A 20,358-nucleotide genomic window follows, 5' to 3' on the forward strand; every position below is an offset into this window, starting at 1 on the left:
CCTGTTCTCAACCACTCAGGTCTGCTGCTGTCTGACCAGGCACTTCCTCCCTCTCTGTTCTTCTGCAGTGATCACTGCAGGGATTGGGGCACCAGCAGGCACAGGCTTACAGGAGACCTAAGCTCTGCCAGCTGCCTGTGCCCTCGGACAAGCCACTTCCTGCCTGTGCCGCTGGGGCTTGGATGGGCACCTGGCTCTCAGGAACCACTGCATGTTGCCTTAGTCACTGTTGTCTTAAGCCACCTTCCTGTCCATTTGTGCTGAATTCTCAGCACAAATATGCTGAATTCATGGGGATGCAGCTGAGACTCAGAGAGGTTGAGCTGTGTGTTCACAGTCACACAGCAAGTCAGCTGTAGCCCTGAGCTTCCAGCCTCAGCCTCCAGCATCCCCATCAGTCCACTCCACCACCCAGCAAATGAGGCTGCCCTCTGTCCCATGCAGGTCCGCCTGTACACTCTGGAGGATGACAAGTTTCTCTCCTTCCACATGGAGATGATGGTGCATGTGGATGCAGCCCAGGCCTTCCTGCTGCTCTCAGACCTGCGTCGGAGGCCAGAGTGGGACAAGCACTACCGGTGAGGGGCCAGGGTGAGGGCAGGGCAGTGTCCCTTCTCCGGCCTGATGAGGGAGGGAGTGTCTCCTTCTGCGGGTCATCCTCCATGATGCTCTGCCCTGCTGGCCATTAGCAGGGGCTGGGGGTGGGTTGGAGTTCCGTGTTGGGTGGGGGGTCAGGGTCATGGGTATTTTGAGCCCTTAGGGAAGAGACTGATCATGGAATTGGAGCTGCAGGCCTGAGTTGAAGTCCTGCTTCTGTCCCAACCAGCTGTGTGACGCTGCATAAGTCAAAGTCACTTCCTTTCTGGCCTCAGTTTCTCTCTTCTTAAAATGCGTGCTTGGATGGCAGGTCATGGATTCACACTCAGAGATACTGATTTTCAAACCATGTGCTGTGGAGTTCTGTGTTCCCAAAGGGGCTTCCGGAACTGCTGGGGGTGGAGTTGGAAGGATGAAGGGTGAGCGGGACATAGCATGGCCAGTTTGCTGAACTTAACCAAGTTTGCTGATTTTCCTCACAAATATATTATTTATGAATATAATGATTATGAATAGAAATATGTTATTCCTTTACATACGTTTGTTCCTCCAAATTTATTGATTGTTCATATGACTATCTTCTTCTCGAATTTAGTCAAGGAAGATAAATATGTTCTTAGGAAAATAGCAAAATTTGTGTTTTTCAAGTCCCCTTAAAGTCATTTTCTGTTCTGCCAACACCCTGGCTTGGGGGGGTTCTTTGATAATTGCTTGTTATGAGGGGCCTACATTCTGGAGGATTTCCGTAAGAAGGTTCGGTGTGTTTGGAAATTCAGTGCGCCGGTCACTTGGTGAATTGTATTTTGACAAACTGGCCTTCCCCTTCCTACCCTATCTGTCTTCTCCAGAGTAGGCTTGTAGCTCTTTATACATGGGCTTCCTGCTGAAGGTTTCTTTGCAAAAAGGGCCGTGTTGCCTTAAAAAGCCCTGGCCCAGCTGACTCAGGCCTGCTGGTTGTCCCCTTCCAGAAGGCAGAGAGGTGATTTGGTGGTGGATGTCGTGTAGGGGGAGGGCGGTTGTGCATGTGGTAGGTGGGCTTCTTGGAGGGAGGCTGGGGTGGGCCTTGAAGGCCAGACCAAATCTTGATACTTGGTGGGATTTGTGGGGGAGTGGCCTGAGGAGAAAGAGAGCCCCTAGTTTCTTCCCCATACCCTGCCTACTGCTGAGTGCATGCAGGGGAGTAGGGAGGAGGAGGTGCATCTGGACATGGCCATATCTGCCTCTGTGTGGGTGTCCTTGTGTGGGTGCATGTGTTGGTATGAACCTGTGTATGCCCATGCATGTATGTGTCTGGTGCCTGGGCCTGGGGATACATCTCTGCCACCTGATGGCCTGGACACACCCCAGCCCTGTTTCCTTATTAGCTCTGTCGCCGTGGGCAGGTTATCTTCCTCATCTATGAGATGGGAATACTAAAAGCGTCCATAGCATGGGGCTGTTATGGAGATTAAGTGACACATGTAAAGCATTTAGAACAGCACCTGGCACTCAGTGGGCGCTCGGTAAATATTAAGAACAACTGCTAAATCATCACACATCTTTGTGGTGTCTGCACCTGCGCAGACATGTATAGACACACGTGGGTCTCTGTGTATGCTGGTGTCTGTCCATGTGCCTGTGCACATATGATCACATGTGTGCATGTATGTGCACGTCTTTGTTTCCGTGTCTGTGTGTATGTGTTCATTTACTTGCGTGCATGTCTACGTATTCCTGTGTGTGCACATGCACATGTGTGTCCATCTTGGCTGGGCCTTGCTGCCTTCCTGCTGGCCCTTGCTGAGCAGTACGGGGGGTGACATCCCACCACAGAAAGCTGCTCAGGCACTGCAGCGTGGCAGGACCTGGGCAGACCCGCTGCTTGCATGGGAGCTGGAAGCTTCCTGGGGCCCTGAGATCCTGGCCTTCCCACAGGAGCGTGGAGCTAGTGCAGCAGGTAGACGAGGACGACGCCATCTACCACGTCACCAGCCCTGCCCTCGGAGGTCACACAAAGCCCCAGGACTTCGTGATCCTGGCCTCGAGGCGGAAGCCTTGTGACAATGGGTGTGTGCCTATCTGCTGTGGGGTGGGGGACACAACTGGACAGAGTGGGAGGGTGGCCGCATCTCCCTCCCAGGGAAGGGCATCAGCCTGGAGCCAAAGCTCTGCTTCCCATTGGCTATGGGGCCCCAGGCACCACTAGACTTTTCTGGGCTGCTGTGGCTTTACTATGGGTAAAATGAGGGATAGGGGCACACACTTCCCCTCTTGTCGCATTCCCTAGAGCAGGGCCACCCTTACCGAGGGTGACTCAGGCTGCCTCGATGCAGGCCTTGGGCAGGTATTTCTCACGTGGCCACCTCCTTGGCCTCCTCCCTCTGACAGCCCTGTGTGGGCTGGAGGGCCTCAACATCTCTTTTGCTGGAGAGACAAGGACAGAAAAAAATCCCAAAGCCCACGAGTCTTCCCCTGAGCGCTGAAGCGGAGTGGCTTTTCCAGAAAGTCCACAGTGAAGTCAGGTTGGCTCCTGGTGAATTCAGTGCTAACCCACAGGTACCTCCTCCTTCCAGCCTGGCCCTGAGCCCCACATCGGGGCTTTAAGAGTCGATGTGCCTTGCATCCCCCTGGTGAGGAATCTGTGCCAGAGGGGGCAGGGTCTGGGACTTGGTTGGGCAGAACAGGCCCCCACTTTCTTCTATGGCTGACCCCTGTCCCCTTGCTGCCCTTCCTTCACTCAGGGACCCCTATGTCATCGCGCTGAGGTCAGTCACGCTGCCCACACACCGAGAGACGCCAGACTACAGACGCGGAGAGACCCTCTGCTCAGGCTTCTGCTTCTGGCGCGAGGGGGACCAGCTGACCAAGGTGAGGCCGGTCCCCCCAACCACGCCCCCAGCCTGGCTCCATCCCAACACCACACGTGTATTGAGCTCAGCACTGCTGGGCTAGGATAGTCTCAGAGCTGGCCCCCCAGCAGGCTCCCCCTTCCAGCCTGGGGGAGCCTGAGAGTGTCAGGGGCTGAAAATGATCTAATCTGTGTACAGGTAAGTCAGAGGCCACTGCATGGTCTTGGATAAAGCTCTGGGTGCTGAAGGCAGAAGGCCTGGGTTCTGAACTGAAATTCCATCTCACTCGTCATTTACTTGGATAGCCTTTCTCATCTAGGAAGGCTTCATATGGCTCTGAGGGCCCATAAAACCCAGCAGCGCAGTCCGTGTTGATGGAAAACATGGGGAGGAGGCTGAGGGAAAGCGAGGGTGGGGTACTGCGGCCTCCCCCACAGCTTCTGTTAGGGCCCTGCAGCCTGGGTCTGGCCTTGAGACTCACCCAGCAGAGACTCAGCCGGTGTTTGCTGAATTCATGTGCTTGAACCCATGAGCGCCTCAGAACCATCCCTGGGCTAATGTCTAACGTGTCTCTATGGCCAAGATTCAGAGCTGGGCCCTGGAGACGCAGCCCCGGCCCTCCAGGGCCTCTGGCTGGCGGGGAAGATGCATGATGACAATGTGGTGTGTGGTGTGGGAAGCCAGGGTTGTCAGCGCCCCAGGAAGGGTTGGGGGAGATCAGCTGGAGGAGGTCATGCTGGGCAACTGTGTAATCTGAGACCCTGGGGAGTTGGGTTGAATATTCTGCCCTCCCAGAAGGCGAGCAAGGCTGACTCACCACCAGCCTCGTGCCTACTGGGCTCCCACCCCTTCCCAGGACCCTCCCCTAGCTCGGTCTCCCTGAGCTTGGCTTCCCACCCTGCAGGTGTCCTACTACAACCAGGCCACCCCAGGTGTTCTCAACTATGTGACCACCAACGTGGCCGGCCTCTCCTCTGAGTTCTACACCACCTTCAAGGCTTGCGAGCAGTTTCTCTTGGACAACCGGAATGATCTGGCCCCCAGCCTCCAGACCCTCTAGATGCCCTCAGTGGCCACATCATGCCCACTCCCACTCCATCCTGTCCCCAAGGACTCACATACAGTGCCTGGAGAAAGCCAAAGACCTTTACTTCTTCCTGTCTCCCCATGGGAAGCCTCCGCCCTGAGGTCCACTGGCCCACCACCCCTGGGTGCTCAGTTTCTGCCAACATCGGCCAGCAAGTCCTTGCGGTACCCCTGGGGCAGCCTGTAGTAGACTCGGGTCCTGTCCACAGCCCTAGCTGCCAGCAGTGCTGTCCTCACACAGGCATAGTCGCCCCCAGCTGGGTTGTACTCCACTGTGACGGTGGCCCGGGGGGAGGATGCCAGCAGCCTGGCTATGGCTCCAGCTGTGCTGTGGCCCAACAGCATGGCCTGCATCTGGAAGGACACAGGTTGCCAGAGCCCCTGGCACAACTCCAGCATATCTGTGAGCAGCTGTTCCCTGTAGCCACTGCCCAGCACCTCCTCAGGCCAGCCTGGTGCCACAGTCACGTGGGGGAAGACCTCAGTCACAGCTGTAAGCAGCTCTCTGCCAGCCACATGGCCAGGGACCGAAAAACTCCCATGGGAGATTTTGGCCCCAACCCACACAGGCCAATGCAAGAGGCCAAGGCTGGAGAGGCGTGCCAGCAAGGCCAGGGAAGGCCGGAGGGCTGTGGGCTCCACTATTTGCAAATGGATGCCCCAGTGTCCAGGATGTGTGGCCAGCTGCTGCAGGCAAGACTCCAGCGTCAGGATGCTTCCACTCGGAGTATGAACAATGGGCACGGGGTTTTCAGCCACAGTTCCCTCGAGGCCAGTGTTCAACAGGATCATGCCTTCTGTGGCTGGAAGAGGCGGCAGAGGCAACAGTGTTTAGGATTTGGGTTATCATAAGGTGTTAGAGTCCCTTGTTAAACGGGCAGTGGCAGTTATGGGGTCATCAAGGACCTTGCCTCTCTGGAATCTGTCAACCCAGTTTTGGGCTCCAGGTGAATGGGTTGCTTTATAAATGTGCCTGGTGCATGAGAAACTCTTGTTTCAGCTCTTGGCCTTTACCCATGACTCAGCCTGGGGGCCGGCGCCAGCCTTGCCTGCAGCAGTGTGGCTGAGGACTGGTCTGAAGGCCAGGGGCCCTGTGCTCTTGACATCACTGTACTCCCTCTCCCTCTCCCGCAACCCTGCCCCACACTGCATCCAGGGTATGGTGTAAATAAACCCGTGCTGCCATGGCAACAGAGACTGGCGGTACCTGCCCCTAGCAAAGGACACCCCTGCAGATGAGCTGGGAGCACCAGGGCTGAAGGGTAGATCTTACCTGGGAGGGTCATTGTTGCTGTTTTACCGCTGCCCTGGATGTCAGGAACCAGCCACTCCACATTCAGACCATCATCCCCGGGCAGCTGGAGAAGAGGGATCAGGCTGCCTCCCGTGTAGTACATTGGTTTCCGTGTGGCATTCACTGTGGGGCCCCAAATCGCCAAGGTGAAGTGGCTGCCATTCATGGAACACCTTCCATAGGCCACAGCTCTACGGGCATCTTGTCTAAGCCTCATGGCACCCTGCCAAGCAAGTAGCTCTCATTTCCTTGCTTTGTAGACTAGAAGAAGTGACTTGCCCAAGGTCTTATAAGCAGTAAGCTAAGTTGCTGGGAGTGGAACCTGATGGGACCAGGTCTGCCTGGCCCCAGAGCTGGTATCCTTCCCCCTCGCTTAGGTGGCTCCCATGGCAGGAATGCTGAGTCTGATGGGGCCCCTTTGAGATGGCTTAACTGCAGCTCTTCTGGGTTCGGGGTCAAGGGAATGAGGGGTTTGGATGCTGGCATCTGATCACTGCTTAACGAATACAGTGGAGGCCTCTGAAACATTAGAGTAACCGGCAGTGGAGCTGTGCACCAAGGGAAATAATGGGGGGTTTGGAATTTGCTGGTTTCCTACCTGCTGGGCCACATACAAGCTGAGTGACTGTATAAATCCCTGAACTGTTTTGAGCTGCTGTTTCTCTATAAAATGGAATCCCTCAGTTTCTCTGTAAAATGAATGTGTGGGTCAGGCAGGTGGCTCATGCTTGTAATCCCAGCACTTTGGGAGGTCAAGGCAGGCGGATCACCTGAGGGCAGAAGTTCGAGACCAGCCTGGCCCAACATGGTGAAACCCCATCTCTATTAAAAATACAAAAAGTAGCTGGGCATGGTGGCGCAGGAGAATCGCTTGAACCCAGGAAGCGGAGGTTGCAGGGAGCCGAGATTGCGCCGCTGCACTCCAGCCTGGGTGACAGAGTCAGACTACGTCTCAAATAAATAAATAAATACAAATAAAATGGATGTTTAAAGCTTAGCATACCATCCCAGGGCCTGGCACACAAAATGCAGCCGCCTCCTGTCCCACCCCGGCCTTCCCCCTTCTGATATCCCTTCTACCCAGCTCTGCTCCGGTGCCCACCAAGTGCTGCTCCATGCAGAATCCAGCCCACACCACCCTTCCCAGTTCCTCTCCTTACAGGCCAGCTGCTTGAACTGTGACAGGAGAGGCTCAAAGATGTCATAGTAGACTTGGTGGACAGCAGTGTTATCCCGGACGTAGAGCAGATCCTCCACTGACATGGGGTCCGAGGCAGCCTGCCACAGCGTCAGGCTGTACCTGGGGACACGAGAGCTGGCTCGGTGCCTGTCTGGGCCCAGCAAGACCCTCAGCCCCACTCCTGTGCTCAGAACTGGATGTCAGCTGGGCCCAGGGTAGAGCAACTGTCCTCCAGTCACCTACCTGCCACTTCTCCCTGAGTCCTACCCCTTCCCAAGGGCAGGAGCCAGAGGGAATTCAGGAAAGATGACTGAAAGCAGAGGCCCAGGAGGGAGGGGGAGCCTGTCCTGCCTCCTCACTTGCAGTGTCTATTTCTGAGTCCTGTCTTAGGAAAGGGGCAGGACAGATGGGGGAGGGTGTGGAAGGGTGGGTCAGGCATCAAGAGAGGGAGGGGGCAGCTTTGGGAGTCCTGTGGAAGGTAGGGGGGATAGTGGGGGCAGGGGAGTCTCTAAATTCCTATAGGGCTATCCTAGGGCAGGGGTTGAAGGCACAATCTGTGTAGCCCCAGGGGTACAGCTGGCTCCTATTGGAGGAAGCTGTGGGGAGACAAACTGTGTCTTGGTATAAACATTTTCCAGAGGGCAGAGAATTACCCACCAATGAAAGGGCTCCCTCGGGAGGTAGTGAGTAGCCCGTCACCAGAGGTATGCAAGCAGAAAGCACCAGCAGGGGTTGGACGAAATGACCTTTAAGACCCTTCCAGCCATGAGCTTCTGGGATCTTGCTGGGGGCATCAGCGCCTCCAGGAGGGTGGGGGTGGGTTTGGTGGTTTTCACCTCTCAGATTGGCTCAGCAGCCAGCTGAAGTGGGGCCAGGCGGCACGCACCATGGAGGACCGCACGGGGAAGGTGACCCTCTGGGGCACCCCTCCCACCAGCTCGTGCATCTTCTCCACCATGGCTCGGGTGTACGTCCTGTCTGGGGACGTGGACACGTAGAAGGTGGTCCAGCCTGGAGACAGGGTAGCCCTGGGATACTTCTCCTGGACCAGGGCCAGGAACCTGCAAAAAAATCAGAGATGTTGGTCTCATGGAGCTGCGGCGGCCCCTTCCTCTCCTCTGGGTTCTCATCACAGTGCTAGGGAGTGGCGGGGCCTATTGGATCTATGATAAGGTCAGAAGCAGAGTCCCAAAGAACAGAATGGCTTGTTTCAGGTCCCATAAATTGGGCGTGGACTTTGGAGTCAGGGAAGTCTGGGTTCAGATCCTGATTCTGATCTTGGGCAGGTAACTCAACCTCATAGACAGCATCCCTTCTAGCAGGGCAGGCTTCTTAAACATCCCCATATAGACAGGAAACTGACTCAGAGCTGAGTTCTGCCGGCTGGGAGTCTCTGAAGTTTTTCAGGTTTTCTTTAAAAATCTCCCTCCTGCCAGGTGTGGTGGCTCACGCCTGTAATCCCAGCACTTTGGGAGGCTGAGGCAGGTGGATCACCTGAGGTCGGGAGTTTGAGACCAGCATGACCAACATGGAGAAACCCCGTCTCTACTAAAAATACAAAGTTAGCTGAACGTGGTGGCGCATGGCTATAATCCCAGCTACTTGGGAGGCTGAGGCAGGAAAATCGCTTGAACCCAGGAGGCGGAGGTTGTGGTGAGCTGAGATCACGCCATTGCACTCCAACTTGGGCAACAGAGCAAGACTCCGTCTTAAAAAAAAAAAATTTCTTTTCCTGCCTTCCTGCCTTCCTCTCTCCCTCCCTCCCTCCCTCCCTTCCTTCTTTTCTTCCCTTCATATCTTTCTCTCTTTTCTTTCTATACGTGGTCTCGCTGTGTTGCCCAGGCTGGTCTCAAATTCCTGAGCTCAAGGGATCCGCTCACCTCGGCCTCCCAAAGTACTGGGATTATAGGTGTCAGCCACTGTGCCCAGCCTAAAATTTTATTTGAATTTTGCCTTGATAAAAATATTTTAATTTTTTCTTTGTACTTTTCTTCTTCAAAAGATGCAAATTTTGATAGGCAAATTACGTTGCCACCCACTGCCCACCCAAAAAAACCTACTGAGTAAAATTAGCACTCCAAGAAGACAGGTCATATTTATCTTGGGCCACTGATTACATTTTCCAAACTACTACTTTTGGAAGGCACCTCAGCTTGAGAAGCACAATAATAAATACTAGATGGATGGGTTGCTGGCTGGTTGGATGGATGGAGGAAGAGATGGATGGAAAGAGCCTGGAGCTTAGAATCAGAAAGGCCTGGGTTTGAATCTTTCCTCTGCCACTTACTAGACTTAGGCAGGTCTTTTAACTTCTATAATATAGTTCCTGCATTAATAAAATGAAAATAATACTACCTACCTCATTCTCATAAGAGTTAAATGGTGTTCTGCAAGTCAAGTGCTTAAAATAGTTTTGGGACACATAATAAACTTTGAACAAATTGAGCTTCCACTATTGTCAGCTTTATCATCTGCAAAATGGGGAGAAAGCCCTGACTTGGCAGTGCTATTTAAGGATCGGATCAAAGACATTCTCTCCTTTTATGTGGTCTCTTTGTAAACTGTAGAGCACTGTGCAGCTACTGTATGTGAGGGCTGTGAGCAGCAGCGCTGGAACTCATGAGGGGAATTCCAGCTGGGGAAGGAATCAAGGTTTTAGACTTCTCTAGTAGGCCAAATCCTGTGCTGGTCACTGGGAAATACAAGGGGGCACTTGGCCCTGTCTGCCCTCCAGGAGTTCAATGTAGTAGGGGTGACAAATCTGTGAATGCACAGTGACAGCCCCATGAAGTCAGGGCTGTGTTAGAAGGAAGTGTAGGGGTTTAGGGGCCCAGAAGAAGTCCTGCAGCGGCCTAGGATGTCAAGGAAGTTTCTAGAGGAGACAATGAAGTGCCAGTGGTTTGTCAGAAAATGGGGGAAAGGCACTGGAGGAAGAGGGAACAGCATGTGCAAAGGCTCAGAGGTGAGGCTATATATAGTGTGACTGGAGACAAACTCAGAGGTCCCCTAAGATCCCCATCCTGTGGTAGGTGTTGACAGAAGAGGGCTGGACACAGCTGGGACAGAGAGGCGGACACTCACTGTGTGGCATTGACCTCAGTTGAGATGAGCATGTTGGGGCCCTTTAAGATGTCAGCGTTGATCCATATGGGCCGCCGGACTTTGCCTTCCTCTGTCAGCCGCCGCAGGAGGTCCAGGGAGGGGCCCACGGCCTTGATGTTCTTGAAGTCCAGTTTGATGCCTGTGGGGAAAGGGACAAGGGCTTGGGGAACTGGTGAAGGAACTAGGAATACGTGACTCCCTGGGCAGAAAGCAGAGAGGGTGCGTGTGCGTGTGCGTGCGCGTGCGTGCGTGTGTGCGTGCGCGTGCGCGGTGGAGTCGGGAGGGCGGAAGGACAAGCACCACATCCCTGCAGGGTGTGAGGAAGGCGTTTCGAAGAGACAGAGCTAACTCAGAGAAGAAGGGCCTGCCTCTAGAGGAGTTCCCATCTCCTGCGGGGAGGAAACAGAGGCCGGGTGAGGACTTGGGCTTGTGGCTGCTGCAGCTGGGAATGAAGTCTCTGCAGAAAAGGGGTTGTGGTTCCTGAGCAGGGCGGACTCAGGGGGTCCTAAACCACCAGGGCCTGTAGGGAGGTGACTCAGCCTCCGGGAAGGTGCGTTTGAGTAGAGGAGGAAATCTCTGCAGAGGAAGGACCTGGTGCTTTTCAGGGTGGTGAGGAGAGGAAGCTGGGAAGATACAGAGGGATGCTGAAAGCCAGGCCAAGATCACACTTTTTCCTGAGGACAATGGGGAGCCACGGAGGGTTAAAACAGAGGCGTGGCATGACAAAACTGGTGTTTTGAAAAGATCCCTCAGGTGCGTGTGTGTGGTCGTGGTAGTCAAGGGAAGCCTGGAGGGGCCGAATTTGGGGCAGGAAGCCGGTGAGGGAGGTCCTGGAGAGATACGATGTGGCTGCGACTAGACGGGGTCAGGGTTAGGGGTTAGGATTGGTGGGTGCTGCAACTGAGTGGCTGTGAGGATGAGGGAGAGGGGAGGCGTTATGGTGATACCTGGATTCTGACTGTGACTGGTGAAGGGGTGCAGAGGGGAAGGATGGGGCTGGGCTTTGAACGTGCTACGTCCAGTTCTGTAGATACAGGAGGAAGCACTCTGGGCATGCGTGGCACTTTGCAGTTCACACTGTACTGCCCGCTGTCTCCCCTGTGTGTCCAGGAGAGAACACCAGGACCTGCACTGACACGCTCCCCATCTCGCCTAGTCCTCACTGAGCCTGGGCATCTATAATATCTTGATGAGAAAGCCAAGGCAATGAACACCTCGTGTCAGGGCTGGACTTGCTTCCCAGTGAGGGATCTCTGCACATGCTGCCCCCAGGCCAGAGGGCTGGGGGCCGGAGAGGGCTTCCAGAGAGGCCCTTACCCTTTTGGGAAGAGCCCAGCACAGCGTCCAGCCACTGCTCCAGTGTGTTGTCGCTATAGATAGCCGGAGGGTGTGCCATGATGGGAACTCCTGTCTCATTGGCTGTGCCGAGCCCTTCCACATTGACGTCAGCCTCCAGGACTGTGATGTTGCCTGTGGAAGAGGCAAAAACTCAGTCAGTTCCTTTTTTTAAAAAAAGAAAACTTTTTTCTCATCATAAAAGCATTACAAATTACAGAACATTTGAGAAATACAGAAAAGTGGAAGAAGAGGAAAATATTCACCCACACTTCCATCATAGTTTCACATTTTGATGGATTTTTTTTCTTCCATTTTCTTCTATGCATAGGTTTTTTTTTTTTTGTTTTGTTTTTTTTGAGACGGAGTCTTGCTCTATTACCCAGGCTGGAGTGCAGTGGTGTGATCTTGGCTCACTATAACCTCCATCTCCCAGTTTCAAGCAATTCTTGAAGTTCTCCTGCCTCAGCCTCCCAAGTAACTGGGATTTACAGGCGTGTGCCACCATGCCTAGCTAATTTTTGTATTTAGTGGAGACGGGGTTTCACTATGTTGGCCAGGCTGCTCTCAGAACTCCTGACCTCAAGTGATCCGCCCACCTCAGCCTCCCAAGTGCTGGGATTACAGGCGTGAGCCACCGGGCCCGGCCCTATGCATAGTTTTTACACAGTTGAGACTCCACTGCATTTATAATTTATGTTTTTTCAACATTATGACACATTTCCATGATCTTTTTTATACATCTCTTTAGAGCAAACAAGGCGAAGAAACAAAAAGCTTCAAAAGCCCTGGTTGAGGGTGTTCACTACCATGTAGTGATCATCCCCCATTCCTGAGATGCTTTGGTAGTTTGATTTTTGCTATTAGTCTTGCTATGTTGCCCTGTCTGGTCTTGAACTCCTGGGCTCAAGCAGTCCTCCCACTTTGGCCTCTCAAAGTGTTGAGATTACAGGTGTGAGCCTCAGTGCCCAGCCCACAGGATCATTTTTAAAGCCCATGTTATCAAACTACTTTCCGGAAAAGTTGTTCTGATTCCTGTTCCCGCCTGTAGTACACAAGGTTGCCCATTTCACCGCATCATCACCAACACTGAGTTATCTTTTAGCTTCACATAGTTAACTCAGTCAGGTGGACATCTTCTGATTCCTGCCTTCGAGAATTCAGTCTAGTAGGGAGCTCAGACCTTTCTAATGGGAAGCTGTCTCTAGAAAATCCTGCAAGGGGCACTCACACTTGAAGAGTGTAGTGGAGGGGAGAGGGGTCGCTTTTGGCCCTTGCAGCATCACAGACAATTGATGCCAGAAGGGGCCTTTTCTCTTGCTCTCTCCCCGACTCCTGACCATTCTTCTCACCTCTAGCACTGCTTCCCTGCAAGTCTGTTCTCTATAGAGCCACCAGAGTGAGTGTCCTAAACATGTACCTGATCATGTCGCTTCCTGTTAAAAAAGGCCAGAAAACCTACCCATTGCTCTGAACATGAAACCCAAACTCTTTATCATAGTTTTTGTGGTCTGTACAATAGGGCCTGCCAGATTTTCCAATTTCACCTCACGTTCCACTCTCCTTCATTCTTCGAGTTCCAGGCGCCCAGCTTCTCCAACTGTAATGTGCACATGGATCACCCAGGAACTGTACAAATGCATGTTCTGATCACTAGGTCTGTGGCAGGGCCTGAGACTCTGCTTTTTTTTTTTTTTTAGATGAAGTCTCGCTCCGTCGCCCAGGCTGGAGTGCAGTGGCGCAATCACGGCTCACTGCAACCTCTGCCTGCTGGGTTCAAGCGATTCTCTTGCCTCAGCCTCCTGAGTAGCTGGGACTACAGGTATGCACCACCACCATGCACGGCTAATTTTTGTACTTTTAGTGGAGACGCGGTTTTACCTTATCAGTCAGGCTGGTCTTGAACTCCTGACCTCAGGTGATCCACCCGCCTCAGCCTCCCAAAGTGCTGGAATTACAGGCATGAGCTACCAGGCCTGGCCTGAGATTCTGCATTTTTAACACACTCCCCAGGGATGCACATGCTGCTGGGCCATGGGCCACATATTGGGTAGCAAGGCTTCAATTTGTTTTGTCCTCCCCATCTCTGGGCTATTGCCTGGCAACACTCTTCTCTCAACTTTACTATGGCACCTCCCGCTCATCCTTTAGCGTTGGCTTAAAAAAATCACTTCCTCAGCCGGGCACGGTGGCTCACGCCTATAATCCTAGCACTTTGGGAGTCCAAGGCAGGCGGATCACTTGAGGTTAGGAGTTTGAGACTAGCCTGGTCAACGTGGTGAAACCCTGTCTCTACTAAAAATACAAAAATTAGCCAGGCATGGTGGTGGGCTCCTGTAATCCCAGCTACTCAGGAGGCTGAGGCAGGAAGAATCACTTAGACCTGGGAGGTGGAGGTTGCAGTGAGCCAAGATCACGCCAGTGCACTCCAGCCTGGGCAACAGAGCGAGATCCTGTCTCAAGACAAACAAACAAACAAAAACTCTCCTCACCTTAAAAATTGTGACTTGCCTTCCAGAGGCTGAACCTGGGGGCTGACTTGCTTGGGGGTGGGAAGTGAAGAAGGAGCAAGAGATGAGAGGAAAGGATTGGTTTCCTGTGGCCACAGCTGCAGCCCTGGTCCCCAGGAAGCCATAGTCAGGAGGGAAGGGGATATGCAGTCACTAGCCCTCCTTGTACCAGCTTTACCCATCTGCAGGAGAACACGGTGGCTGTGTGCAGACCATGAATTGACACTGCTGGCTTCCAGTCCCCACCCTAACACTTTCCAGCTGTGTGATCTTGGGAAGGTTATTTGACCTTTTTGTGCCTGTTTCCTCATCTACAAGAATTAAATAATAAAATATCCCTGGTTAGGCATTCACTAAGTGTTAATTATTTATATGGAGTTTTGCTTAACTAGTGTAAGGGGCCATCTGGTGTATTTCTGTTGCTTCAGCATAATTATTAATAATGACCTCAAAAGAGCCCTGCTTTGGTTGATTCGGTCATTCTACCAGCCCTCAGACCCCAGTTTCCTTGTCTGAAATGGAAGGAGTTTGCTTGAGCAGTGGTTCTCAAAGTGTGGTCCTGGGGCCAGCAGCCTTAGCATCACTTGGGGGTGGGGCCAGCAGCCTGTGTCTTCTGAAACGTGCCCGGGTTTGAGGACTGTTCCCTTCATCTTTTATAGCTACTGCTTTAAAGTTCACTAGCATGTTTGTGAACATTATCTACTGAGCTTCCCAACAGCCCTGAAGGAGAGGGTGGGGGTCAAGCGTCATGCAGTGGCTTGGAGCGTGCACTCTGGGGCTGACCACTCTGGGCTCCAATGTTGGCTTAATCGCTTTCAGACAGTGTAACCTTGGCTAAGTCACCTGACTTTTCTGAGCCTCTATTTCTCTCCTGGGAAATGGTACTCATGAAACAGGTTGCATGGCAGTCCCAGGAGAACCTGTGTGTAATGTGCGCCCAGTGAACCTTGGCCAACTGGTTACTGTAACCATTTTTGAAGTGCAGATTTCTGGCTTCTTGAGGCTTTGAAGGTGAAGGCTTCCTTACAGGTTGGTCCCTGACATGTCGAGGAAGGTGTAGCTGGGAGGAAGGGCAGTATAGTCATGACTTTGGAGTCCGACATGCGGTTTAAATCTAAGCTCGGAGTTTATCAGCTGCACAACCTTAAGGCGGTCACTTAACCCCTCTGAGCCCCTATTTCCTCGTGAGGAAAGACATGTAAACAGCCGTCATGCCACCACAGATCCTCACTTCTCTCCGTCTTCTCCATCCTCTGCCCTGGCCTGCCTCAGTCTTGGCAGCTGGACTTACTGTTCAGGGCAGCTGTCATGGCTTCCTTGCTGTTGGCTGCGTAGTACCAGGTGACCTCCAAGGCATCTCGGCGGCTGATCTGGCCCAGGCTCAGCAGGTAGTCCAGCATGTCGGCATCAGGGCTGCAGGCCTCCGGCTCACAGCCTGGAAGGAATCCCAAGGGGCTGTTAGCGTCTGTCCTCGCCCCAGCCCAAGACTCATTTCGTTCATCCCATGACCCTCCCTGGGCTCCCACGGTGTCTAGTACCCCATCTGGCAGAGGGACAGTGAGGCTCAGACTCACTGGTGCTGCAATAGAGGGAAATGAATGGGCTCCTGGGGCCTAAGGAGGCCTCAGTACCAGCCTGGGGCAGTCAGGAAAGGGGGGCAGGTTCACAGAGAAGGGAACACTTAAGGAAGACCTTGAAGGATGTGTGTAAATTTCACAGAAAAGGGAGAATAGGTTATTCCAGACAGAGAGAAAGCAAAGGCTTGGCTTCAGGAGAGTGCAGTTGCCTGAAGGAAGAGCCACTGGCCTGGTAGAGATGGAACATAAAAGTGGAATGTGGAAAGATTGGAAGAGGGGACCAGGCATGGTGGCTCAGGCCTGTAATCCCAGCACTTTGGGAGGCCAAGGTGGGTGGGTGGGTGGATCACCTGAGATCAGGAGTTCGAGACCAGCCTGGCCAACATGGTGAAACCATGTCTCTACTACACATACAAAAGTTAGTTAGATGGACGTGGTGGCAGGAGCCTGTAATCCCAGCTACTCGGGAGGCTGAAGCAGGAGAATCACCTGAAACCGGAAGGCGGAGGTTGCAGTGAGCCAAGATTGCACCACTGTACTCCAGCCTGGATGACAGAAAGAGACTCTGTCAAAAAAAAAAAAAAAAAAAAAAAAAAAAGGCTGGGTTCAGTGGCTTGCACCTGTAATCCTAGCACTTTGGGAGGCTGAGGTGGGTGGATTGCCTGAGCTCAGGAGTTCAAGACCAGCCTGGGCAACATGGTGAAACCCCGTCTCTACTAAAAATACAAAAAATTAGATGGGCTTGGTGGCATGCGCCTGTAATCCCAATCACTGGGGAGGCCAAGGCAGAGAATCACTTGAACCTGGGAGACAGAGGTTGCAGTGAGCCGGAGATCATGCCACTGCACTCCAGCCTGGGTGATAGAGTGAGACACTGTCTCAAAAAAAAAAAAAAAAGCTGTGCGTGGTGACTGATGCCTGTAATCCCAGCACTTTGGGAGACTGAGGCAGGCGGATCACCTGAGTTCAGGAGTTCACGGTCAGCCTGGCCAACATGGGGAAACCCCATCTCTACTAAAAATACAAAAATTAGCTGGGCGTGGTGGTCCATGCCTGTAATTCCAGCTACTGGGGAGGCTGAGGCAAAATAATTGCTTGAACCTGGGAGGCGGAGGTTGCATTGAGCCCAGATCATGCCACTGCACTCCAGCCTGGGCGACAGAGCAAGACTCTGTCTCAAAATAAATAAATTAATTAATTAAATTAAAAAAAAGATTGGAAGAAGGTTGGGATCAGGTTGTGAATGGCCTTGAACTTTAGCAAAGGAGTTGGTGTGTGCTGAGGGCAGCGAGCGAGGGTTGCTTGGAAAGATCTGGGCTGCAGAGCTAACATAAGCTGACAAAAGCAGGCAGAGGGACCTTGTAAGAGGGGTCCAGGAGGAGACTTCGAAGCTTCTCACAGGGCAGGGCCGGAGGGATGGAGGGCAGAGGGCAGAAAGGCAGAGCCCTTAAGGCTCAGGACGGAGGAACACAGGCATGAGGTGGGTGCGTGGTGGCTACTCCAGGTACCTGTGTGAATGGAGGAGCCCTTCACTGAGAGGCTGTAGGGGTGAGCAGCTGTTGGGGAGAAGAGATGAGCTCAGCCTAGTCTGCTGAGTTTGAGGTTGCTTGTGTGACTCCCAAGAAGGGCACAGGAGGAAGGTCTGGGTTGAAAGCCAAGATCTGATGGTCTTCAGGCAACTGAAGTAGGAAAAAAAGTTAAAGGGGGCCAGGCGCAGTGGCTCATGCCTGTAATCCCAGCACTTTGGGAGGCCAAGGCGGGCCGATCACCTGAGGTCAGGAGTTCAAGACGACCCTGGCCAACATGGTGAAACCCCGTCTCTAGTAAAAATACGAAAAAATTAGTCTGGTGTGGTGGTGCCCACCTGTAATCCCAGCTACTTGGGAGGCTGAGGTGGAAGAATAGCTTGAACCCAGGAGGTGGAGATTGCAGTGAGCCGATATCATGCCACTGCACTCTAGGCTGGGTGACAGAGTGAGACTCTGTCTCAAAAAAAAAAAAAAAAAAAAAAAAAAGGCCAGGTATGGTGGCTCATGCCTGTAATCCCAGAACTTTGGGAGGCCAAGATGGGCAGATCAGGAGGTCAAGAGATCAAGACCATCCTGGCCAACATGGTGAAACCCTGTCTCTACTAAAAATACAAAAATTAGCTGAGCATGGTGGTGCACACCTGTAGTCCCAGCTACTTGGGAAGCTGAAGCAGGAGAATCTGGGAGGCAGAGGTTGCAGTGAGCCGAGATCGCACTCCAGCCTGGTGACAGACTCCGTTTCAAAAAAAAAAAAAACCCACAAAAAATTAGCCGGGTATGGTTGCACACGCCTGTGATCCCAGCTACTTGTGGGGCTGAGGCAGGAGAATCGCTTGGATCTAGGTGGCCGAGGCTGCAGTGAGTTGAGATTGCACCATTGTACTCCAGCCTGGGGGACAAGAGTGAAAACTCCGTCTCAAAAAAAAAAAAAAAATAGTTAACGGGACTTTCTGCTGGGGATGAAGTCATGTAGGGTTGGGGGATGGAAGAGAGAAAGAGCTACGGATGGGGAATGAGGCTTGGTGGGGACGAGGGCTCAAGAAGAGCTGGTTGGCTGGGCATGATGACTCACATCTGTAATCACAGCATTTTGAGAGGCTGAGGCGGGTGGATCACCTGAGGTCAGGAGTTCGCGACCAGCCTGGCCAACATGGTGAAACCCCATCTCTACTAAAAATACAAAAAATTAGTTGGGCCTGGTGGCAGGTGCCTGTAATCCCAGCCACTCGGGAGGCTGAGGCAGGAGAATCGCTTGAACCTGGGAGGTGGAGGTTGCAGTGAGCCGAGAATCGCGCCATTGCGCTCCAGCCTGGGCAACAAGAGCAAAACTCCGTCTCAAAAAAAAAAAGAGCTGGTCAGAGTTGTAAGTGGCAAGTGGGGATAAGGAGCGAGCCATGAGGGAAGCCACTCAGGATGGCATGGGGGGAGGCACCTACCTGGCCGTCGCAGGGTGATGGCAAGGACTATCGCGGCAGTGACAACCGCAGACACACAGGTAATGCCGGCAAACACCCACTTGACCTGATTCTTTGATAACTGCTCCCTGCAGACCATGGCGACGCTCTCTGGGGAATGCCCCCAACTCCGCGCGGCCCAGAGTCCCCAAGGCTCCCTGCAGCTGGGATCCTGTGGGAGGCAGGAGCTCCCAGCAGCACCTAATTCTCCACCAGGCCTGGTCTGCTCTGCAGCCCTGTAATATCCCCGACTGGGGATAACCCCTGAAGCCCCTCCTCCCTCCCCGCCCTAATCCTCTTCCCCACACCCTCCCGGGATCTTAACAGGCTAACCAGAAAATCTACCATCCCTAAAATGACCTTTGAGCACAGTAAGAGGCAGCAGAGAATGTTGGACCGAGCCCCGACCCCTGGCTCTCTGCCCCTGCCTGAGAGTCAGAGACCAGTCCTAGCCCCTGTTGCTTTTCTGGAGTCCTGGAGCAAGTGTCTGCCCCTCTCTGGGCCTCATTTCCATCTGTGTAAAAGGAGGCACTAGACTGGGTGATCCTGAACATTCTGTTCATTCCCTTTGTAACTCCAGGCTTTCTGCCCTGCCCTCAGGGAATCCTGCATTATCAGGCAAGGGTGGTGACAAAGACAGATTAGATCTGCGTAAGGGGCAATAATCTTCATTTCATCTGAGATTATGGCTAATAGATTATCTACCTGGGATAGAAATGGATAGTCCTGGCATGCTGGCATGGGTTACTGCAGGCCGGTTCTGGGGCAGCAAGTCCATGGGGAAGGGGCCGAGTCACCACTTCACGCAGAGGGAGTTCTGGGGACCCTGCTATGGGAAGCAAGTTAGAGGCTGCCCCTATTCTGAGGACCCCAGAATTTAAATGAGTCCAAGAATCACCTGTAACGTGCACGGAGACTTCAGCGTCTACACATCAGGGCTCACAGAGAGATCCGGAATGTGAGGCTGTGATAGGCCAGCCGAGGCAGAGCAGGGCACGCGGTGGCTTTGATTGTGTGTGTGAAAGCGTGTCTAGAATGATGCCCAGGCGGGCAGATGTCAGGGGCTGAGGGGTGGAGGGGCAGGGTGGGAGGGACTTTGGTCATGGGGCTTGTCGTGGGTCATTCCTGAGTCGGTTTTCCTGCCTCGGCCTCCCGGAGGAGGGAACTGGATATAGAGGCCGTGGGCTCAGGACTGAGCATCATTTTCTGGCCAAAGCAAAGAGAGAAAGGGCTGGAGGCTGACTTCTGGGGGCCACTGACAGGCGGACAGGTGGAGGAAGAGGCACCAGTAGAGGAGAGGGGACAGCAAAGGGTGGTGGGGGGTGTCGATGGGAAGGTCAAGAAGAAAGGAACGGTCAGCCAGGCCGGGAGATGGAGCCCAATAAGGACAGCAAGGCCCCCGATGCTGGCCAGGACCGTTTCCCTGGATCAGTGGGGAGGGCAGGTGTCAGAGCAGAGCCTGTTTAGAGGGGCCAGGAAAGACCAGAGAGGCTGAAGGTACAGGAAGGAGAGGCACTGGGACAAAGTGAGGATGGGAGCAGGAGGATCTGGTGCTCGGGGTGCTATTCTGTAGGATGTGGGGAAGGGTGGGCATTGTGAGTGGTGAGTCTGGGGGTGCTGGTTGGGAGGTGATGTGGTGAAGGGGGACTGAGGGAGGGGTTTGAGGACAGGGAGGTTCTGTTGGCTGGTCGGGGCATGTGTGGTATGCCTACAGAGATCCAATGAGACCCAAGCTGTGGGCTGCTAGATGGACAGGACCCCATTCAACACCCCCTCCCCACCACTGTACATCCAGAAATGTGAGACTGATGGGCCATCCGAGGGAGAGCCGGTCCTGGAGCCCAGGCTCAATTCTCGGTTCTCGGA

At 53.4% G+C, this 20,358-nt stretch overlaps 3 protein-coding genes across 4 annotated transcripts in view; 2 read left to right on the plus strand and 1 right to left on the minus strand.

Annotated features, from left to right (window-relative positions):
• Window positions 1-5,702, plus strand: part of ACOT11 (acyl-CoA thioesterase 11) — a 60,893-nt gene extending 55,191 nt beyond the window's left edge. Inside the window, exons 13-16 of the mRNA XM_055233657.2 lie at window positions 445-578; window positions 2,512-2,643; window positions 3,318-3,444; window positions 4,330-5,702. Of these exons, the coding sequence (XP_055089632.1) occupies window positions 445-578; window positions 2,512-2,643; window positions 3,318-3,444; window positions 4,330-4,485 (549 nt within the window). The 3' untranslated portion in view covers window positions 4,486-5,702. The remainder of the gene's footprint in view (window positions 1-444; window positions 579-2,511; window positions 2,644-3,317; window positions 3,445-4,329) is intronic.
• FAM151A (family with sequence similarity 151 member A) lies at window positions 4,550-18,722 on the minus strand. Its single transcript, XM_055233658.2, has 8 exons — window positions 18,475-18,722; window positions 15,224-15,367; window positions 11,405-11,557; window positions 10,067-10,226; window positions 7,822-8,046; window positions 6,966-7,105; window positions 5,785-5,928; window positions 4,550-5,314 (listed from the first exon to the last, which is right to left on the minus strand). The coding sequence occupies exons 1-8, from the start codon at window positions 18,590-18,592 to the stop codon at window positions 4,641-4,643; spliced, it is 1,758 nt and encodes a 585-aa protein (XP_055089633.1). The 5' UTR covers window positions 18,593-18,722; the 3' UTR covers window positions 4,550-4,640.
• The window catches only part of MROH7 (maestro heat like repeat family member 7), a 99,144-nt gene continuing 89,134 nt past the window's right edge, over window positions 10,349-20,358 (plus strand). Inside the window, exon 1 of one of the 2 annotated variants that reach the window (XM_063613108.1) lies at window positions 10,349-10,500. The gene's annotated coding sequence lies outside the window, so the exon portion shown is untranslated. The remainder of the gene's footprint in view (window positions 10,501-20,358) is intronic. The other variant, XM_063613109.1, reaches the window with a different exon arrangement.

Source organism: Symphalangus syndactylus, chromosome 19, assembly GCF_028878055.3.
Source record: "Symphalangus syndactylus isolate Jambi chromosome 19, NHGRI_mSymSyn1-v2.1_pri, whole genome shotgun sequence".
In the NCBI taxonomy this organism is placed as follows: domain Eukaryota; kingdom Metazoa; phylum Chordata; class Mammalia; order Primates; family Hylobatidae; genus Symphalangus; species Symphalangus syndactylus.

Bases quoted from the DNA above. Each gene is read 5' to 3' on its own strand.
- FAM151A (XM_055233658.2), bottom strand. From the start codon at position 18,592: ATGGTCTGCAGGGAGCAGTTATCAAAGAATCAGGTCAAGTGGGTGTTT. The intron at 15,368-18,474 runs GTAGGTGCCTCC...GATTCCTTCCAG, and splicing joins CATCACCCTGCGACGGCCAG to GCTGTGAGCCGGAGGCCTGC. The intron at 11,558-15,223 runs GTAAGTCCAGCT...CCTCTTCCACAG, and splicing joins CATGACAGCTGCCCTGAACA to GCAACATCACAGTCCTGGAG.